The sequence below is a fragment of the Lygodium microphyllum genome, chromosome 19 (assembly GCF_053477565.2).
Source record: "Lygodium microphyllum isolate KBCC chromosome 19, Lygodium_microphyllum_v1.1.10, whole genome shotgun sequence".
Taxonomy (NCBI): Eukaryota; Viridiplantae; Streptophyta; class Polypodiopsida; order Schizaeales; family Lygodiaceae; genus Lygodium; species Lygodium microphyllum.
The window spans coordinates 108,459,244-108,474,795 of record NC_141153.1 but is presented as its reverse complement, the minus strand read 5'-3'; the positions used below and the strand labels follow the sequence as shown (position 1 = coordinate 108,474,795).

Here is a 15,552-nt window from a genome sequence, read left to right as displayed (position 1 = left end):
TTGGTAAACTTGATTGTCTCAAAATTTATTTTTCCTTGGGGTCGGTTATTCATAATGTATAGACTAGAGAAGTATCCAATAGATCTAGATTTTTTGCACAACATTTTTTTAAAAAGATGAGCTTGTATATTTATATTTGATTTATATACTGAGGGTATTTAAGATTATTATATAGGGATGCTTACATCAGGACTCAAAAAGAAACTTTGTATAGGATTTTGGATTTGATGGAACCTACTTGTCATAATTATTGTCATGAAATTTCTACGTAGTAGAGACTCAGAAATAAGTAGGAGGTTCATTACTAAGTATTAAGTCCTAAATTTTCCCAAGGTAAATTGGGGAGCTCTTATATTTCATAACTATGTATATGAGTTGGACCTGCTAAGACTATATGATTGGGATGCATGACCCTAGTAATGGAGCGATATGAAAACTGAGTCAAGGTCATTGATTCACCTCTCTCTGTACAATAGTTTTTAACTTACTTGAGTAGAAAATGAAAAATTAAACTAACTACAAATGCTTTGAGCACCCATTGTATCCTCCATAAGTGTGGGAGCTTTCGCTCAACCGCCAAGACCCGCGGACCGCTTATTGTTTCAAGCGTTCCAAGCCGAGCACTAATGGCTACATCTCACACAGCCGACGCGCAATCCATAACTACGGGTGTAGTGAGCTTACCTCCATGCCAATCGAGTTACATCCTCTCTCATGCACTCCAGTAGCTCCACAGGGCAACAAAAGACATGACTACTTCCAATCGACCTAAGGACTTGACACTGCAATCCACCAATAGTAGCAAGTTCACTGAACTAGCTGCTACTACTTCAAATCAGGGATCACACCAATCACACCCTTGGCCGGGACAATGCCCCTTGTGGAACGTGTCCTTACTAGTTTACCTATGGAGTGTTGAGATATCAAGCTCCACTCGTGATATACCAGGGTGACAGTTGTGCATTTATGTCACCGACTTGTTAGCTGCAGATGCGGTTGGTACACCGCCCATGAATAATAGCTAGATGACAGCTATCCTTATCTACTCTAGTTCGTGGCTCAGTTAGTATGCCACCTTAGTTAGTTGAGTTTGGTTTGAGACCCACGTATAGGGTTCTTCTATTTCTTTTGTACTTGAGTTCTTTTGGCTTACACAACTAAGAAGAGGAAAACTGTTTTCAGCCTCCACCTGTGTGTGTATTCCCCCATTGTGCAAGCAAGAAAGCTACAAGTGAGACTCCTTCCTTTTCTCCCACAATCGTGACATGATATCAGATCCTGGTTCGTGATAAGGAGCTCAAGAAATCAAAACAAGTTCGCATCATTCTGGTAAGAGGACCAGTGTTTCTTTCATTTTTCGAGTTTGGGAGCAAGTCTCTGCAGGTAGCACAACTGGAAAGTGCAAGAGTGCATTGTCTCAGATTGAGACGCCCTTCGCGGTGTAGCAAGAGGGCAGTATATGCTGCGGGTGCAGTTTTCCTGTTTTTTTTATTCGAGGCCATTTTGGGGCATGTTTTGGAGGCGGAAGTTTTTCGCACGCACTCAGGAAAAGGCCCTGTTTTTTGATGTGCGACCACTGTTCTACAGGTCGGTGAAAAGTTACTGTAGAAATTGCATCGTATGCCTATGCGCAAAGACATTGGGAGTTACAGAATCATCCTTGTTCCTGTTGATGCAAAATAGTCACTAGAAAGTGACTGTGTGGTCAAATACCACTTTCGTCAGTTTTGCAGATTTGCCCTTGTGAGGCTGAAGCTGTGTTTTTTGCAGTGACAGAAGTTTTTGCAGTGTTCTGTAATGGCGTCTGATTCTCTTTCACAGATTGTCACTGAAAATCTTGACAAGAACAACTTCCAAGCATGGAAGTTTAGAATGACGAATTTCCTTATGGGTAAAGGATATTGGGAATTCGTTGCAGGAAATGAAGAAGAACCAGTTCTTCCTGATGTTTCCAATCAACAGTAAATGCAAGCATTTAAAGGATGGCACGAGAGAGCCAGAAAAGTTATGTACTGGCTGTCTATCAGTAGTTCAGACTTTATGATTGTGCATATTCAGGATGCAAGTACGCCAAAGGAGGCATGGGATACTTTGTCAAAAATGTATAGCACAAATACGCAAGCCAGGAAAATGCAGTTCAAGCAAGAGTTGCACAATGTGCAAAGAGAAAGTATGAGTATCAATGACTACCACATGAAGGTGAAGAAGATTGCAGATGCACTTGCTTCCATTCCTGATTTTGAGGAGTTGATTGCTCTTCTAATTTCTGAGGAGCAGAGAAATGGTGGTGCATCTTCTTCAGGAGGAACTTCAAAAGAAGCTGTCTTCTACTCAAATGCTGGAAGAGGTAGAGGAGGCCGATCTAGAGGCCGTGGTAGAAATCAGAATATGCAGCAAACTCAAGAAAACGAGTCCTATGGAGGAGGACGTGGTAACTCTAGAGGCAGGGGAAGCCAACGAGGTCGTGGTGGATGGCAAAGAGGCCAAAATGCAAACAGCAATGTTGAATGCTACTACTGTGGTAAAATGGGTCATATGGCTAAAGACTGCTATAAAAAGCAAAATGACATCATGAATGGAAAATTGCAACAAGGGAATTATGCATCTTCTAGTAGACAGGGTGATGACAGAAATGAGCACTTGTTTATGGTGCAGCACATGACCAATTCTGTGACAAGTGTAGAAGAAAGCAACGATGTGTGGTATATTGACTCAGGTGCATCAAACCACATGACAGGTCATGCAAAATGGATGCAGGATGCAAGGAAAATGGAAAAACCAGGATTTGTGGAGACTGGTGATGATACTGCACATCCTATTGTGCAGATTGAAAATATTCCTTTGTTTATGCACGATGGAAAAAAGAAATACCTGTCGGATGTATTTCATGTCCCGAATATCACCAAGAACCTGGTTTCTGTTGGTCAAATGGTTGAGCAGGGCTTGCAGGTCAGATTTAATTCCCATGGATGCTTTGTTGAGGATATGAAAAATAAAGGTCGCTTGATAGAAAAAGAAAAGAAGAAGGGCAGAATGTTTACGTTGAATGCAGACATGTCTGAATTGAGCGCAGCAATGTTTGCACATGGGACCGGTGTAGTTGCAGATATTGATATCTGGCATAAACGCATTGGTCATGTTAATGTACAGCGACTTAAATCAATGAGGCCCAAAATATTATTGCAGGATTGCCTAAATTCAAGCTTGCAGAAATGCATAAGGTATGTGAAGCCTGTCAATTTGGAAAACAGGCAAGGAAACCATTTTCTAGATATGTTCAAGAGAGTAAGAAGCCATTGGAATTAATCCACTCTGATATATGGACTACTAAAGCTGCATCTATTGGAGGCTGTTATTATTTTGCCACTTTTATTGATGATTATAGCAGAAAAGTTTGGGTGTATTTTATGAAAAAGAAAAGTGAAGTGTTTGGGCATTTCAAAATTCTTAAAGCTATGGTTGAAAAAGAAACAGGCCTGCAAATAAAATGCCTAAGGTCAGATGGAGGGGGAGAGTACCTCTCAAATGAGTTTGCAAGGTTCCTGTAGGAGCATGGCAGAAAGCAGCAATATTCATATAGTCATATCCCACAGCAAACTGGAATTGCAGAAAGAAAAAACAGGCATATTGGAGAGGTATCTCGTGCCATGCTTAATGAAAAAGACATGCCAGATTTTTACTGGGTTGGGACAGTTGCTACAGCAGTCTACATAATGAACAGGACTCCCACTGCAGCAATACTGGGATGACTCCAAAGGAGAGGTATACTGGTAGGAAACCAGATATTTCTCATTTGAAATTTTTTTGTTACATTGCCTATGTTCATGTGCCAGATGAGTTGAGATCCAAGTTGGATCCAAAAGCTGAGAAGTGCATCTTTATTGGTTACTCTCTACAGCAGAAAGAGTATAGATGCTATAACCCTTCTACTCGTAAGTTTACAGTGAGCAGAGATGTTGTTTTTTATGAGATGAGTAGCTGGTATAAACCAGTAAATGTGATTGATGATGTAGATGCACAAAATGGTAATGCTGCACAGAATTCACAACAGCAGTCACAAAATATTAGTGGATCTGGAGTGTCCTCTAGCAGTGGTTCATATTCTTTGCCATGGATAGGTAGATTGAGATCAGGAGAATCTCCTCAAAGCAATGCAGATAGTGGTATGCAGGTTTCATGAAAAGAAAAAGAGAAGGTTGATCAGCCCATGTTTGATGTGAATGCAGGTCACTCTTATGTGGATGGTGAATCCAGTGGCTCAGAACAGAGCATTGATGATGAGTTGGGTATTCCTTCTATTGTTACACCTAGCAATTTGAATCCTTTTGGTAATAGTCATTATTATGACGTACTAAAAACCTATAGAATTCGAAAAACCTGCGAAAATCTCCCAGATTGCTATCCATGGATCGTAGATGAATCCTATTCATCATCTTTCCGAATGTATTTCCGCCAGGATTCCTTACTACCCAAACCTTGCACCCACCTGAAACCGGGGGATTCCTTACCTCATATATAGGAAATTGCTGTTTTTCTCCCCCTAAACTTGCAAAAAAAACTCCGTTCAATTTCGAGTCATTATTCTGATATACTCCTTTTTTTCCATCCTTTGAGAATCCCACTGGCATAGGAACAGAATAAGAGAATTGAGAAAAATCTATTGCTAGTTCTTTGACTGCGGTACCCCTATGAAGAAGTCTCACTAAATCTATTGAACCTCTTTGTATCGAATCTCTCTCGTTCAAGCGATGCACAAGGAATGCTACTGCTAGTAACACGAGGATTTCCAGGGCGGTGCTATTACCCCTCTCCCATTCGGAACCGCGCGGTCTTGTAGGAAACGTGAACCCAACATTCATAAGTCAAATAGTTTAATAAAATGTTTATAGCTAGAGAATAGACCCATTAAGGATTCTCCTTGATTTTGGTTCTTGAATACTTCAAAGAAGTAGCAGAATCGATTGATTCCTACTGACTCCAAAAGGTTAGATAGGGAATATGAAGTTCTTACTTTGTTTTCTTCCACTTTTTCCACTTTTTCCACCTCATTCCTCCTCTCCATTGTATTTCTATGGAATAGATACTATTTGCTTATACTATTCTATTATAAGAAAAAAATGGGAAGTTTCAAGACCCAATGGAGTGAATGTTGCCCCGAACGTAGTAATTTATAGACATTTTGGGATCCAAAACTTTCATTTTCCTTGGAATCTCGACCCGTTGCAAATTGGGGGAAACCCTATCTATTTCTTTTTCTTTTTTTTTCTATCGACCTTTTTTCGTTCACGCGAGAATCTTGAGGTATGCGACTGAATGGGCGAACAACGGGGATTGAACCCGCGCGTGATGGATCCACAATCCATTACCTTGATCCACTTGGCTACGTCCGTCCCTTCCCTTACTTGTTCTTGAAATGTAGAAGGGAACATAATCTATTCTACAGGGTCATTCAATTGAGAAACGTTTCATTTGTCCATTTTTTGAATGGTAGATCCATCTCATAAAGAATGTGTTTTCGATTCATCTCATAAAGAGTATTCTAAATTTTTTGAAGGATTCAGAATCGAGAGCCCATCGCGTGGAGTCACGACAGACAATAACAATTCTTTCTATCTGTTTGATAGGACTCAGTTTCGTGAAATACCAAGCCTTCTTTTTTTCAAAGGCTTGGTATTTCATTATATTGCAGGACCAGGAAAGTATTATCCGTTTATAGAAGGAGCTTCAATAGAAGCTAAGTCTGGAGGGAAGTTATGAGCGTTACGTTCGTGCATAACTTCCATACCTAAGTTAGCACGGTTGATACTATCAACCCAGGTGTTAATTGCACATCCTTGACTATCAACCACGGATTGATTGAAGTTGAAACCATTCAAATTGAATGCCATGGTGCTAATACCCAAAGCGGTAAACCAAATGCCTACTATGGGCCAAGCAGCTAAGAAGAAGTGTAGAGAACGAGAATTGTTGAAGCTAGCGTATTGGAAGATCAAACGGCCGAAGCAATCGTGAGCGGCTACAATGTTGTAGGTTTCTTCCTCTTGACCAAACTTGTAACCTGCATTAGCAGACTCATTCTCAGTTGTTTCTTTGATCAAACTAGAAGTTACCAAAGAACCATGCATCGCACTAAATAGAGATTTCAAAACAATGAGTGATTCCCCAGGCGAGTGCGCTTGTAATGATTCCTACCCTGTTAACATTATCATGGTAATTTTTGGTTTTCAAAACAATGAGTGATTCCCCAGGCGAGTGCGCTTGTTAACTTATACTATATCATGAAATTCTATTCGTGTCAACTAATCTTGATTCTTCAACATGCAGAAAAAGAAGGGAAGGTCTATTGATATTTTGAACGCCTCTGTTTCTCATCCTTGTTATGCACTACGTATTCAATCTTCAGTAAGAAAGAATTGCGGAGTTCTCTTCTGTATCTCATTGGGAAGAGAAATGTAGATCATCCATTGACAACCAAATCAATATGGATTCCCAGCCCCTATAGAAACCAATATCCTAATATGACAAATGGGACTACAATATTTTGTCCATGGTGGGATTCTTTTCATGAAATGGAATTTCTCGAAGAGAATCAAAAGATTTGTTCCGGTTCCACGATGGATCTCGTATCAATATTTCTCCGATGAGTTTCTCAACTCTGCATTAGTCTCTTCCCCTTCGATAAGGAAAAGGTATTCGATAAAGAGACTTTCAGAGTATAATTAATCGTTATCAATCTTCTCTTAGGATTCCAATATGTTTCTTCTTTCTGGCAGCATCCATTGATTCATCACTCAATCTTAAAGCCATACTTCGACCTGAACGTTTTCGACACGCAACCAATAACCTTCATCCATGGATTCTATTTTCAGATTTCATTTTAGTAGGTCCATTCACATTGCTAATCCTTCGAGCCTTTGGTCTGCATACCCTTGTGCCCTAATGTAGAATGTCCCCTTACCCCTTAACCCCATCAACACCTTAGCATATTGGCTTGTTGCCTAGTGCTAGTACTACAATCGAGCTATCCTATGGACCATGTCTACTCATGGCCCTTTTCTTGACATTGAAATTATGAAAAGGTCCACCAGGTGTCCATGACTACTTCCAAAGCAAATAATTACAAATGACCTACCCTATGAGCATGAAAATATAAATATGTCCTACTATTGTCCTACATATGCAACACCTTTGGGAATAAGAAACCCATCTTCTATCACATGTGTGTTATGCCAATGTATCACAAACACAAGATGCTTGAACATGAAATCTTGTATCCCCACAAAAATGCAAGGACTAGAACAAGTCTAAAGCAAATGTCCACCTTAGTATGAATGATCAAAACTTGTAGAAAACATAGCCTCTAGCACTTTGAAAAGGTCCAAATGTGTCCCCACCATCAATGCCTAGAAGGAGAAATAGGACCACTAGGTCCTAAATAAGAAAATGTGAGCTGAATAAGTCCTAAATAGGGGAAAATGCAGTTGCGACACATGAAGAAGAGCAAAAATGCAACATTGCTATGTTAAGAAGAGATAAAATATAGCATCAATAGAGATAAATAAGAAAAGCATGGCTTGATGATAGGCATAGAGCATAAGGAGACTCAATTGAAAGGTGTTTAAGAAGATCCTTGCATTTCGATTCACCTTTGCAAAGAGTACCAACTTATTCACACATGTATAACTCAAAACCAAAATGAGACAAGGAAATGATAACATGCATGTATTATTATGAGTATCTAGGCTTATTTAGATGGCAATCTCATCTACCAAAGCATTGATGTTGGGATTGTTTAAATCATCATTAAAGCTTCTAATACTTGAGTTTGCATTGATTGAGCTTGTTCAAAGGTTCCCTCACAAGACATTAAGTGTCTATCCAAATAACCTTGCATGGTGCTCACAAAATGGTGTCTATTGCTAGGCTATCCTTTTTTTGGAGTCCTTTCCTTAATAGTGCAGTCTATTAAGTTGTCTTTTTAAATGTTAATATGGAACAAGATTCAAGTTGAAGGCTACTAGATGAGTATAAAGACTTGCTATTGCTTTGGACATATGATATGATTTCTTACCTATCTTTGTTGTACAAGCTTCCGTTGCCAAGCGTTTACTACCTATTGTTGTTGCTATGAAAAGTCCTTATCTTGACTTGAATAGAGTTGAACTACTGGCTTTTGCCATAGTCAAGTAACAAAAATACCTTACATGTTACAAAATAGGTTAGGACCCATCTACACGATGATTATACAGACTTTAAAGAGATATCAATAAAAGATAAAATTGGACAAGTCCATCTACTTTCTTGACTTGATGAATGAGTGAGTTATTAAGGTCTAGAGGAGTGTTCTCTGAAACCACATAGCTCCATGGACTTCCTTGACCTCATAGTAATGAGATAGAGTGAACTAAGGCTGGTTACATACTAAATGACAATGTCCATAATCCCTATTGAGAGTGTGGGCATGCAATTTTTGGAACTAGGCTTGGACATAGGTACAAAAGCCTTTACACACCAAAATGACATATTTTGCAAAAAAGTAATAAATAATATGTTTATTATTATTTTGATCGCTTGCAATTGCAAAAGGTGCACCCTTGTCCATCACTTTATAAACTGGGCGGGCGAGACTCCTTATCCAAAAGTGGATGGGGAGTTTACTTGTTTAGCAAGTAGACAATAGGTCATGTTCTCTGCGGTGTGTAAAGGATTATCAATGTCCAATCCCTAAAGAAGTACTTTGATTGGTTAATAGTTGCAAAGTAGGTGTCCTCCATTTGGTGTGGAACCAACCTAAGGTATCCATTCGTTTGGAAGGGCTTAGAGCAATTGCCCTTGTTCTTTTTCATTTAAAGTGATTAGAAGGGCATATAACTATTTTGTAGATTTACTACTATTCATCGGAAGGGTACTTATTTGTGTGGGAGGTTAAAGTCCCTTCGAAGGATGTTGCAAGCTTCTAGGCCTAGGTTATGACGAGTGGTGACAGAAGACACATGCTACTAGGGAGATGTGAGGGAGCATGGGAACGCGCCCTGTTGGAAAGGCAAGGGGAGGATGGCGTCGAGGCTCCGAGTGGCTAGATTGCAAAGCGTACGACGGGTGGGCGCCCTCACGTGGCGTCCCGTCCCGTCGGGGACAAGCCGAAATTATTAACGCATTTTTTCTCTCTGCATCTTGAGAGGCTCTTGAGTAAGACTGAGTAGAGAGAGAGAGAGAGAGAGCAGGTAAAACACTTCACTTCTTCACTTTAATGTTGGTTTTCATCTCTACGGTAAAGCCAATTGTGCAGAAGGAGTTGCAGGCACCTTTCGGAATTTTGGATGGGTGACACATCCGGGCCTGAAAGGGGCCTGGAGCCGGCCACACACACGGCCCCTTCTTCTCTCTCTCTCTCTCTCTCTGAGTGTCTTGTCCTCTACCAGTGGTGGATCACACTACACTCTACGACTTATTATAGAGGGGGTGGGGCACTGCTACCTACTGGGGTTTCTTTCCAATTCTACCATGCATAACACACAGCAGCAGCAGCAACAACAGTGGATATTGAGACGGAGATCAAATAGAGTTTGAGTGCGTAGCTTTCCATGCCTCCCCTGCACCAGCAGCTGCTGCCTCAGCTCCCCTAAAACCCCCTCGCATCCTTCTCTGTCCCCCCTTCCTTTTCCCTTCCTTTTCTCTCTCTTTCTCTCTCTCTCTCTCTCTGCCCCTTTCCCTGCCTGGTGGATTCAGCAGCACCCCTCCTGCAAAGATATACATATAAATATCCATATATTTATATGGAAATTCTCACTCTCTCTAGTCTTATACCGCCATGGCCGCTGCTACTGCAGCTTCTTCCTGTTAGCGCTGCAGCATATCCTGTTGCGTTCTGAGCATGGCTGTTGGCCTTTTAGCCAGAGCCTCTCTCTGTTCCATACAGTGACAGAAGAGTTTCCCTGCCCACCTCTCTCTCTCTCTCTCTCTCTCTTTCTAACCCCTCTCTCTCTCTCTCTCTCTCTTCTGCCTCTGCTGTCTGCAGCTGCTAGTCCTTTCGAGACATGGACTTTGATCCAAGAGACGACCGTCTAGGTCCCATGAAACTTGCCCGGACTGACTCTTTCCCTCTCAAGATGCAGATCACCAGCAATGGCGCTCTAGGTTCTCTTGTGAGGAGCAATTCCATGGTGTCGGATGGACGCCTAGGCTGCTCTCCGACCAACTCGACGGCATCCGACGGCGCCTTACTGGGGGGCGGTGATAGTTCAAATTTCATGTCAGAGAGCAGGTTGATGAGGAGCGACTCCATGGTCTCGTATCCGACGGGCACATCGCGAGCAATTTCCTACCATAACCAGGCTTCCTTTCCCTTCCGCACTTCAGCAGGTACCATGATAAACAGCTGGTCCGCAGGTAGCCATGAGTACAAGGACTTGCTTGCACGTATTTCGTCAATTATGTCCTATATTGTGATACTGAGAAAAGAGAGGAGGGTACTATTATACTCGGAAGCCGGAAGTCTTGCAAAGTAGCCACGAATGCTAGCTACGAGGCCTAGCCGGAAAATACAAGAAGGCATTTTCTCCTTGGTAGCTCGGTCTTTCTTGTCAAGGTACTAGTATATGTTGTGGCGTAGGGTAAGCCCTAGCTGGTGTGGCCCGGATCCTCTGTGCAATAATAAGGTGATGTAGGTCTGTTTCGAGGAGGAGCTCAGATCTCGGTGCACGTAATGTGACTTTTTCACATGCGGTGTTTTAGAGCTTTATGAGGGCTACACTCTTCTAGTCTGAGAAGTCTATCCCTCCCTCTCTCTCTCTCTCTCTCTCTCTCTCTCTGTGCGTCGGTCTCTCCGCCTCTTGCCGTAGCAGTAGCTAGCTAGCTAAGCCTAGGGCAGGAGAGCGTGCTTGTTTATTCATTTCTTTTATTCCACATAAGCCTATCCAACGTGGAACGCTGTTCAAAGGCACGTGTGTTCTCACACCAGCTGCTTCTCTGAGAGATGAGAGTTGAGCTCAGACGAGTGGAAGGTTTTTTATACATTTTTACTTCAATCAGGCTTAAATTTGACCTCTACTTGTGCACGGCTAACTTGCTTATGTTTACTGTCTCTGTTTGTTTTTCTCTTTTGGGGGGGCAGCAACTCTGCCTCTGTCCATGGGGCGAGACATGACCGGCCACTATGTTCTGCCCGAGAGTGAGGCTATGGTGTTCACAGCTAGCCAGCTACGAGAACTGCAACACCATGCTCTCATCTTCAAGTACCTCATGTGTGGTGTGAACGTACCCCCGGAGCTGGTCCATCCGATTCGCACCAGTGTCGCAGCGTTGGCAGCTGGATTGTCACCCGGAGCACATCATTTCGCGAGCTGTAAGCACATTTCGTAAACTTTTAATTTCCCTGCAGGCCAATTATCTGCGTGTTACGGTCTTTTCTTCCCCTTTTTTTCTTTGTTGCCTTGGGGTGTCAATATGTTGTCGTCTGTGTCTTTCTGCATGGTGTGATAATACTTTTTGGAACGTTAGCAATCAATTAATTGGAATGTAATGTAATATAGAATTTGGTCGCGCGTGCTGAACAGGAAGAATGGCCTTAGGTGATAATTAGTGGATAGAAGGTAAAAGTGAATGATACTTTTGTATTTTTGCTCCTGCACACTGCACAGTGTGGTCAGTGGACAAAAGTACTGCAAAGCAGATCAGCACTGCACCACGCCTCTTGTCTTCTGTCTTCATTCTTGCTCTACTTTTGAGTTTGAAAGGAGGGCGGGCAGGTGTTGTGTGTGTGTGTGTGTGCGCCCTTGCCTCGGTTGGAGAGCTTTCTTGTGTGTGCGTGAAGCTGCTGAGGCAAGCCTGCTACTGCGGTGGCTGCTTAGGTTGTGAAGTGTGCATGCATGTGAGGATGATGAACATGGGCGGTGGGTTCTGGGGGCTGGTTTTCGTTTTCTGTTAGTATTCCTACTTTATTGTTTTAACCCGGCTCGGGTGTCGTTCTGGCTTTCGGTTGGTTTGGTGCGCGTGTGCGGGCGGTATTAGGGTGGGGGAATTATCACTTGGGATACGCCAACTCCACTGATCCCGAGCCCGGACGATGCCGACGGACGGACGGGAAGAAGTGGCGCTGCTCACGAGACGTTGTACCGGACCAGAAATACTGCGAGCGCCACATGCACCGAGGCAGGCACCGTGCCAGGAAGCCCCCCGAGAATGTGAACAACAGTAACAGCGGGGCCAACAATACCGCCAATGCCAATACCGCCACCGCGAACAATATCACCACCAACATCAATGGCAATTCCGCCACGCCCGCAGCCACCTCCACCCTGACGTCGGCATCCTCGGCGGCCGCCTCGCCGTCGTCTTCCGCCGTCAGTTTGGCCGCGGCGAGGGCTGCCGCGGTCAATCCGAATGTGTCCTCAAATAACGGCCTACGGGCCGCTCTTACCCTTCAGCAGCAGCAGCAGCAGCAGCAGCAGAGACCGCCGTCTTCTGGGCTAGGCATTCGTAACCTATCGGGCACCTCTTCCCCCACTGGCGGCTTATCGATTGGGAGCCAATTCAACCAACTTGGGAGCCTCTCAGCTAAAGATCTCCGGTACTCTCTCTCTCTCTCTCTCTCTCTCTCTCTCTCTCTCTCTCTTTAACAGACACATTCACACACAATTCTACCCCTGCAGTACATTGCACGCTCCCACATTCAACCATCCAAGCTCCCATTCGCGCTGACATATTGACAATCCCTATCCCTCCCACTTTTCATGCGTTGCCTCCCTGGCACAGATCATATCCCACATACCTTGTTTGCCCCTGTGAACACCTACCTTTCATGCAGCACTGGAGAGGCAAACGCCCGAATTGCTTCAAAAATTGCTTCCGTCACTGTTGCAAGTTTACCTTAACTTGTCCTCTTCTCCCATGTGGGGTGAACATGTCGGTTGACAACAACAGTCCATGAAGTTAAAAGGGGGTAAAATGACCTTTCATCTGCAGTGCAGTAATATCCGTCGTATAAAGGAGTTGCTCAGCATGTTGGTAATGCATGGGTTCAAAACCCCCTCATGAATTCACTTGGGTACGAAACATGAACTGGTTAGTTTATTTTACAGAAGGACAGTGAAGTATATTCAACTCATCAGCCTATGCAGATTACTGCGACTTAATCATGAAGCTCCGAATCATGAGCAGCCCTTTCAAATCCTTTTTTATTGCAGGATGTTGTCTCGCGTACGAGTCGGCACAGCTCGTTTTAACGTTGTTGGTCTTTGTCCGTGTTGCAGCTACTTTCACGGTGATATGAGCCAAGAACAAACGTTGTTCTCAGACACGTCCGGCAACATCCGTGGCCTGAGCCAAGAATCGCCAGCCCTAAGCGGACTTTCCGTTATAAGCTCCGCGGTGAACAACCCCTTGCGAGTGATGCAATCAAAGGTAATGTTAATCAAATGTCATATATGTGACAATGGGTGTTCGTCTTTGATTACGACACAAAATATATGTCGGCCTTGCATGTGCATGCCACGCGTGTACGATGTCAGCTTTGTGTGTGCATCCATGTTGCCCTCGCATATCCATGATCCGACCGAAGGTGTGGCATAATTGTAGGTTAGCACGTGCCAAGCATGAGGAGGGAGGATGTTAGATCATAAATGAAATAATGAGGCAGAGTTAATGAACTGACGTAATGGTTGGGGTGGAGAAATCAAGGCAAATGTATTTGACTTTGGGCAAACGGTGGGGTGTTTTGAAAATGGACTCGGACTCGGACACGACGACAGGCATAAATGTTGAATGATAGTCTTAGGAACTGCGCAAGGATGAGTAGATGGGTACGGTGATAATGATAATTGATTGATGGCATTGTATTTACTGGTTGATTGATGGTGGTGAACAGCAGCAGCAGCAACAACAGCACTCGTTCTTGGGAGGAGGGGTGGCGTTCGAGGTGGGGGGCGGTGCGGGAAGGGAGTCAGAATCGTGCCAGCCGCTGCGCCATTTCTTCGACGACTGGCCGAGGTCTGGAAGGGACCCCACGAGCCTGCCGTGGTCCGACGTCGACCACGACGACGGCGGGGGCGCCTCCAACCGCAGCTCCTCCACAACCCAGCTCTCCATCTCCATCCCGCCCGCCGCGCCAGACTTCGCCTCCGCCAACCCGGGCTCGCCGCGTGGCAAGCTCGCCCTTTCCCCCCTCAAGCTCTCCATGGCGTCCCGCTGCGACCAGGACGACCCGAGCCTGCGCGTAGACCCCACGCAGATGGGCCTGGGCGTGGGCCCTAACCCTACTACTAGTCATCATCACCAGCAGCAGGCCCACCAGAGCAGCAGTTGGATCCCCATCGCCTGGGAGTCGCCGGTTGGCGGGCCGCTGGCAGAGGTCCTGCAGTCGAGTAGCAACACGCCGCGTGGCGGCTCGGCGTCGTGCAAGCTCAGCTCCGGGCTCAACCTCATGACGGACGCCTGGGACAGCGCTGCCAGCCCCCCAAGCCGCGCCGACGCCTCCTCCTCGCCCCCTTCCGGCCTCCTCAACGCCTCCTCTTTCTCCCAGCACAGTAGCACCGCCACCAGCCCCCGCGCTGCAGGTGATCATGCCTCCAACACCTTGCCTCTAGCGGCCCTCTGATCACATGCCTTCCTGACACAGTCAACCATCAACACTTAACTGATCCTGGGAACACATTAACATTGATCTTGTCGCGGGTTTAACATCATTAACGCCACTCATGGGAAGACAGTTATATTGATGTCGTCGCGGTTTTAGCATCAAACACTGCAGCTGTTTAGGGTCACTTCAGTACACCTTCTTTGAAGTTTACATGTTTGTTATGAGACACTACATGCCACTCATGTTGCATGAGTTTGTCCATATTAATAGTTTCATAGCCGTGTCTTTTATTTTTTTGTCAAAATTATCTGCAGCTTGTCCACATCCTTGGGCGACTTACGTAATTCTGTTAAATTCATGCATGCGAATTGCTATACGTTGAGTAGCAGATGGGGGAGCCAGTGACACGATTGGGATGGCTTGCCGTGCGGAGACAGCAGACTCCACTGAATGAGACCTGCGCCTAGCAAACTATATGTTGCTATCGCGAAAATAATGTTAAACGCCGAGAGAGAGAGAGAGAGAGAGAGAGAGAGAGAGAGAGAGGTGTGCTTTCCCGACTTTTCCTGTACTAATATTACCTTCGAAGCCAAGGAACAGGTTGCCTTTTGCTAGATGACATTCTGCACGACAGTCTTCTACCCCTGCAATTCCTGGAAGGCTTTCTTTAAGAGTTCGCAACTTGTAAAGCCAACCTTTTCTCCCTTTGTTAAGGCTGATGAAAATTATCGTACCTCCCTTACAGTTCCAAGCTCTTCTAGTGATAATGTAAAATCATGCGCTTGGCAGCGTCAATCGGCCGCTGGTTTCACGTCGAAATTAGTCCGTATCAATTCAGCTCGCCTTTGTAACCTACAAGCTTCATTTTACGTGAACATGATCTATCAGACACATCTTTTTGGGGACCTCACTCAGACTTTCCTTGCCATCTCACATAGTTTACACAAAACACCTCAGTCGCCTGAAAAAGAATTCTA

At 44.4% G+C, this 15,552-nt stretch overlaps 1 protein-coding gene across 2 annotated transcripts; it reads left to right on the top strand.

The window, feature by feature from the left end:
* Positions 1–9,461: 9,461 nt before the first annotated feature.
* LOC148020257 (growth-regulating factor 6-like) lies at positions 9,462–14,859 on the top strand. 2 transcript variants are annotated; one of them, XM_087700596.1, is made up of 5 exons: positions 9,462–10,362; positions 11,114–11,344; positions 12,010–12,568; positions 13,251–13,401; positions 13,868–14,859. In XM_087700596.1, the coding sequence occupies exons 1-5, from the start codon at positions 10,038–10,040 to the stop codon at positions 14,591–14,593; spliced, it is 1,992 nt and encodes a 663-aa protein (XP_087556722.1). In that variant the 5' UTR covers positions 9,462–10,037; the 3' UTR covers positions 14,594–14,859. The 2 variants fall into 2 exon arrangements, with proteins under 2 accessions (XP_087556722.1, XP_087556721.1); XM_087700595.1 differs by having other exon boundaries at positions 9,473–10,362; positions 13,865–14,859.
* The last annotated feature ends 693 nt before the right edge of the window (positions 14,860–15,552 follow it).

What these genes read in the sequence shown, in the direction of transcription:
- LOC148020257 (XM_087700595.1), top strand. Translation starts at nt 10,038, where the DNA reads ATGGACTTTGATCCAAGAGACGACCGTCTAGGTCCCATGAAACTTGCC. An exon ending in CTCTCAGCTAAAGATCTCCG is followed by an intron (nt 12,569 to 13,250) that starts GTACTCTCTCTC and finishes TCCGTGTTGCAG; the next exon opens with CTACTTTCACGGTGATATGA. An exon ending in TGCGAGTGATGCAATCAAAG is followed by an intron (nt 13,402 to 13,864) that starts GTAATGTTAATC and finishes GGTGGTGAACAG; the next exon opens with CAGCAGCAGCAACAACAGCA.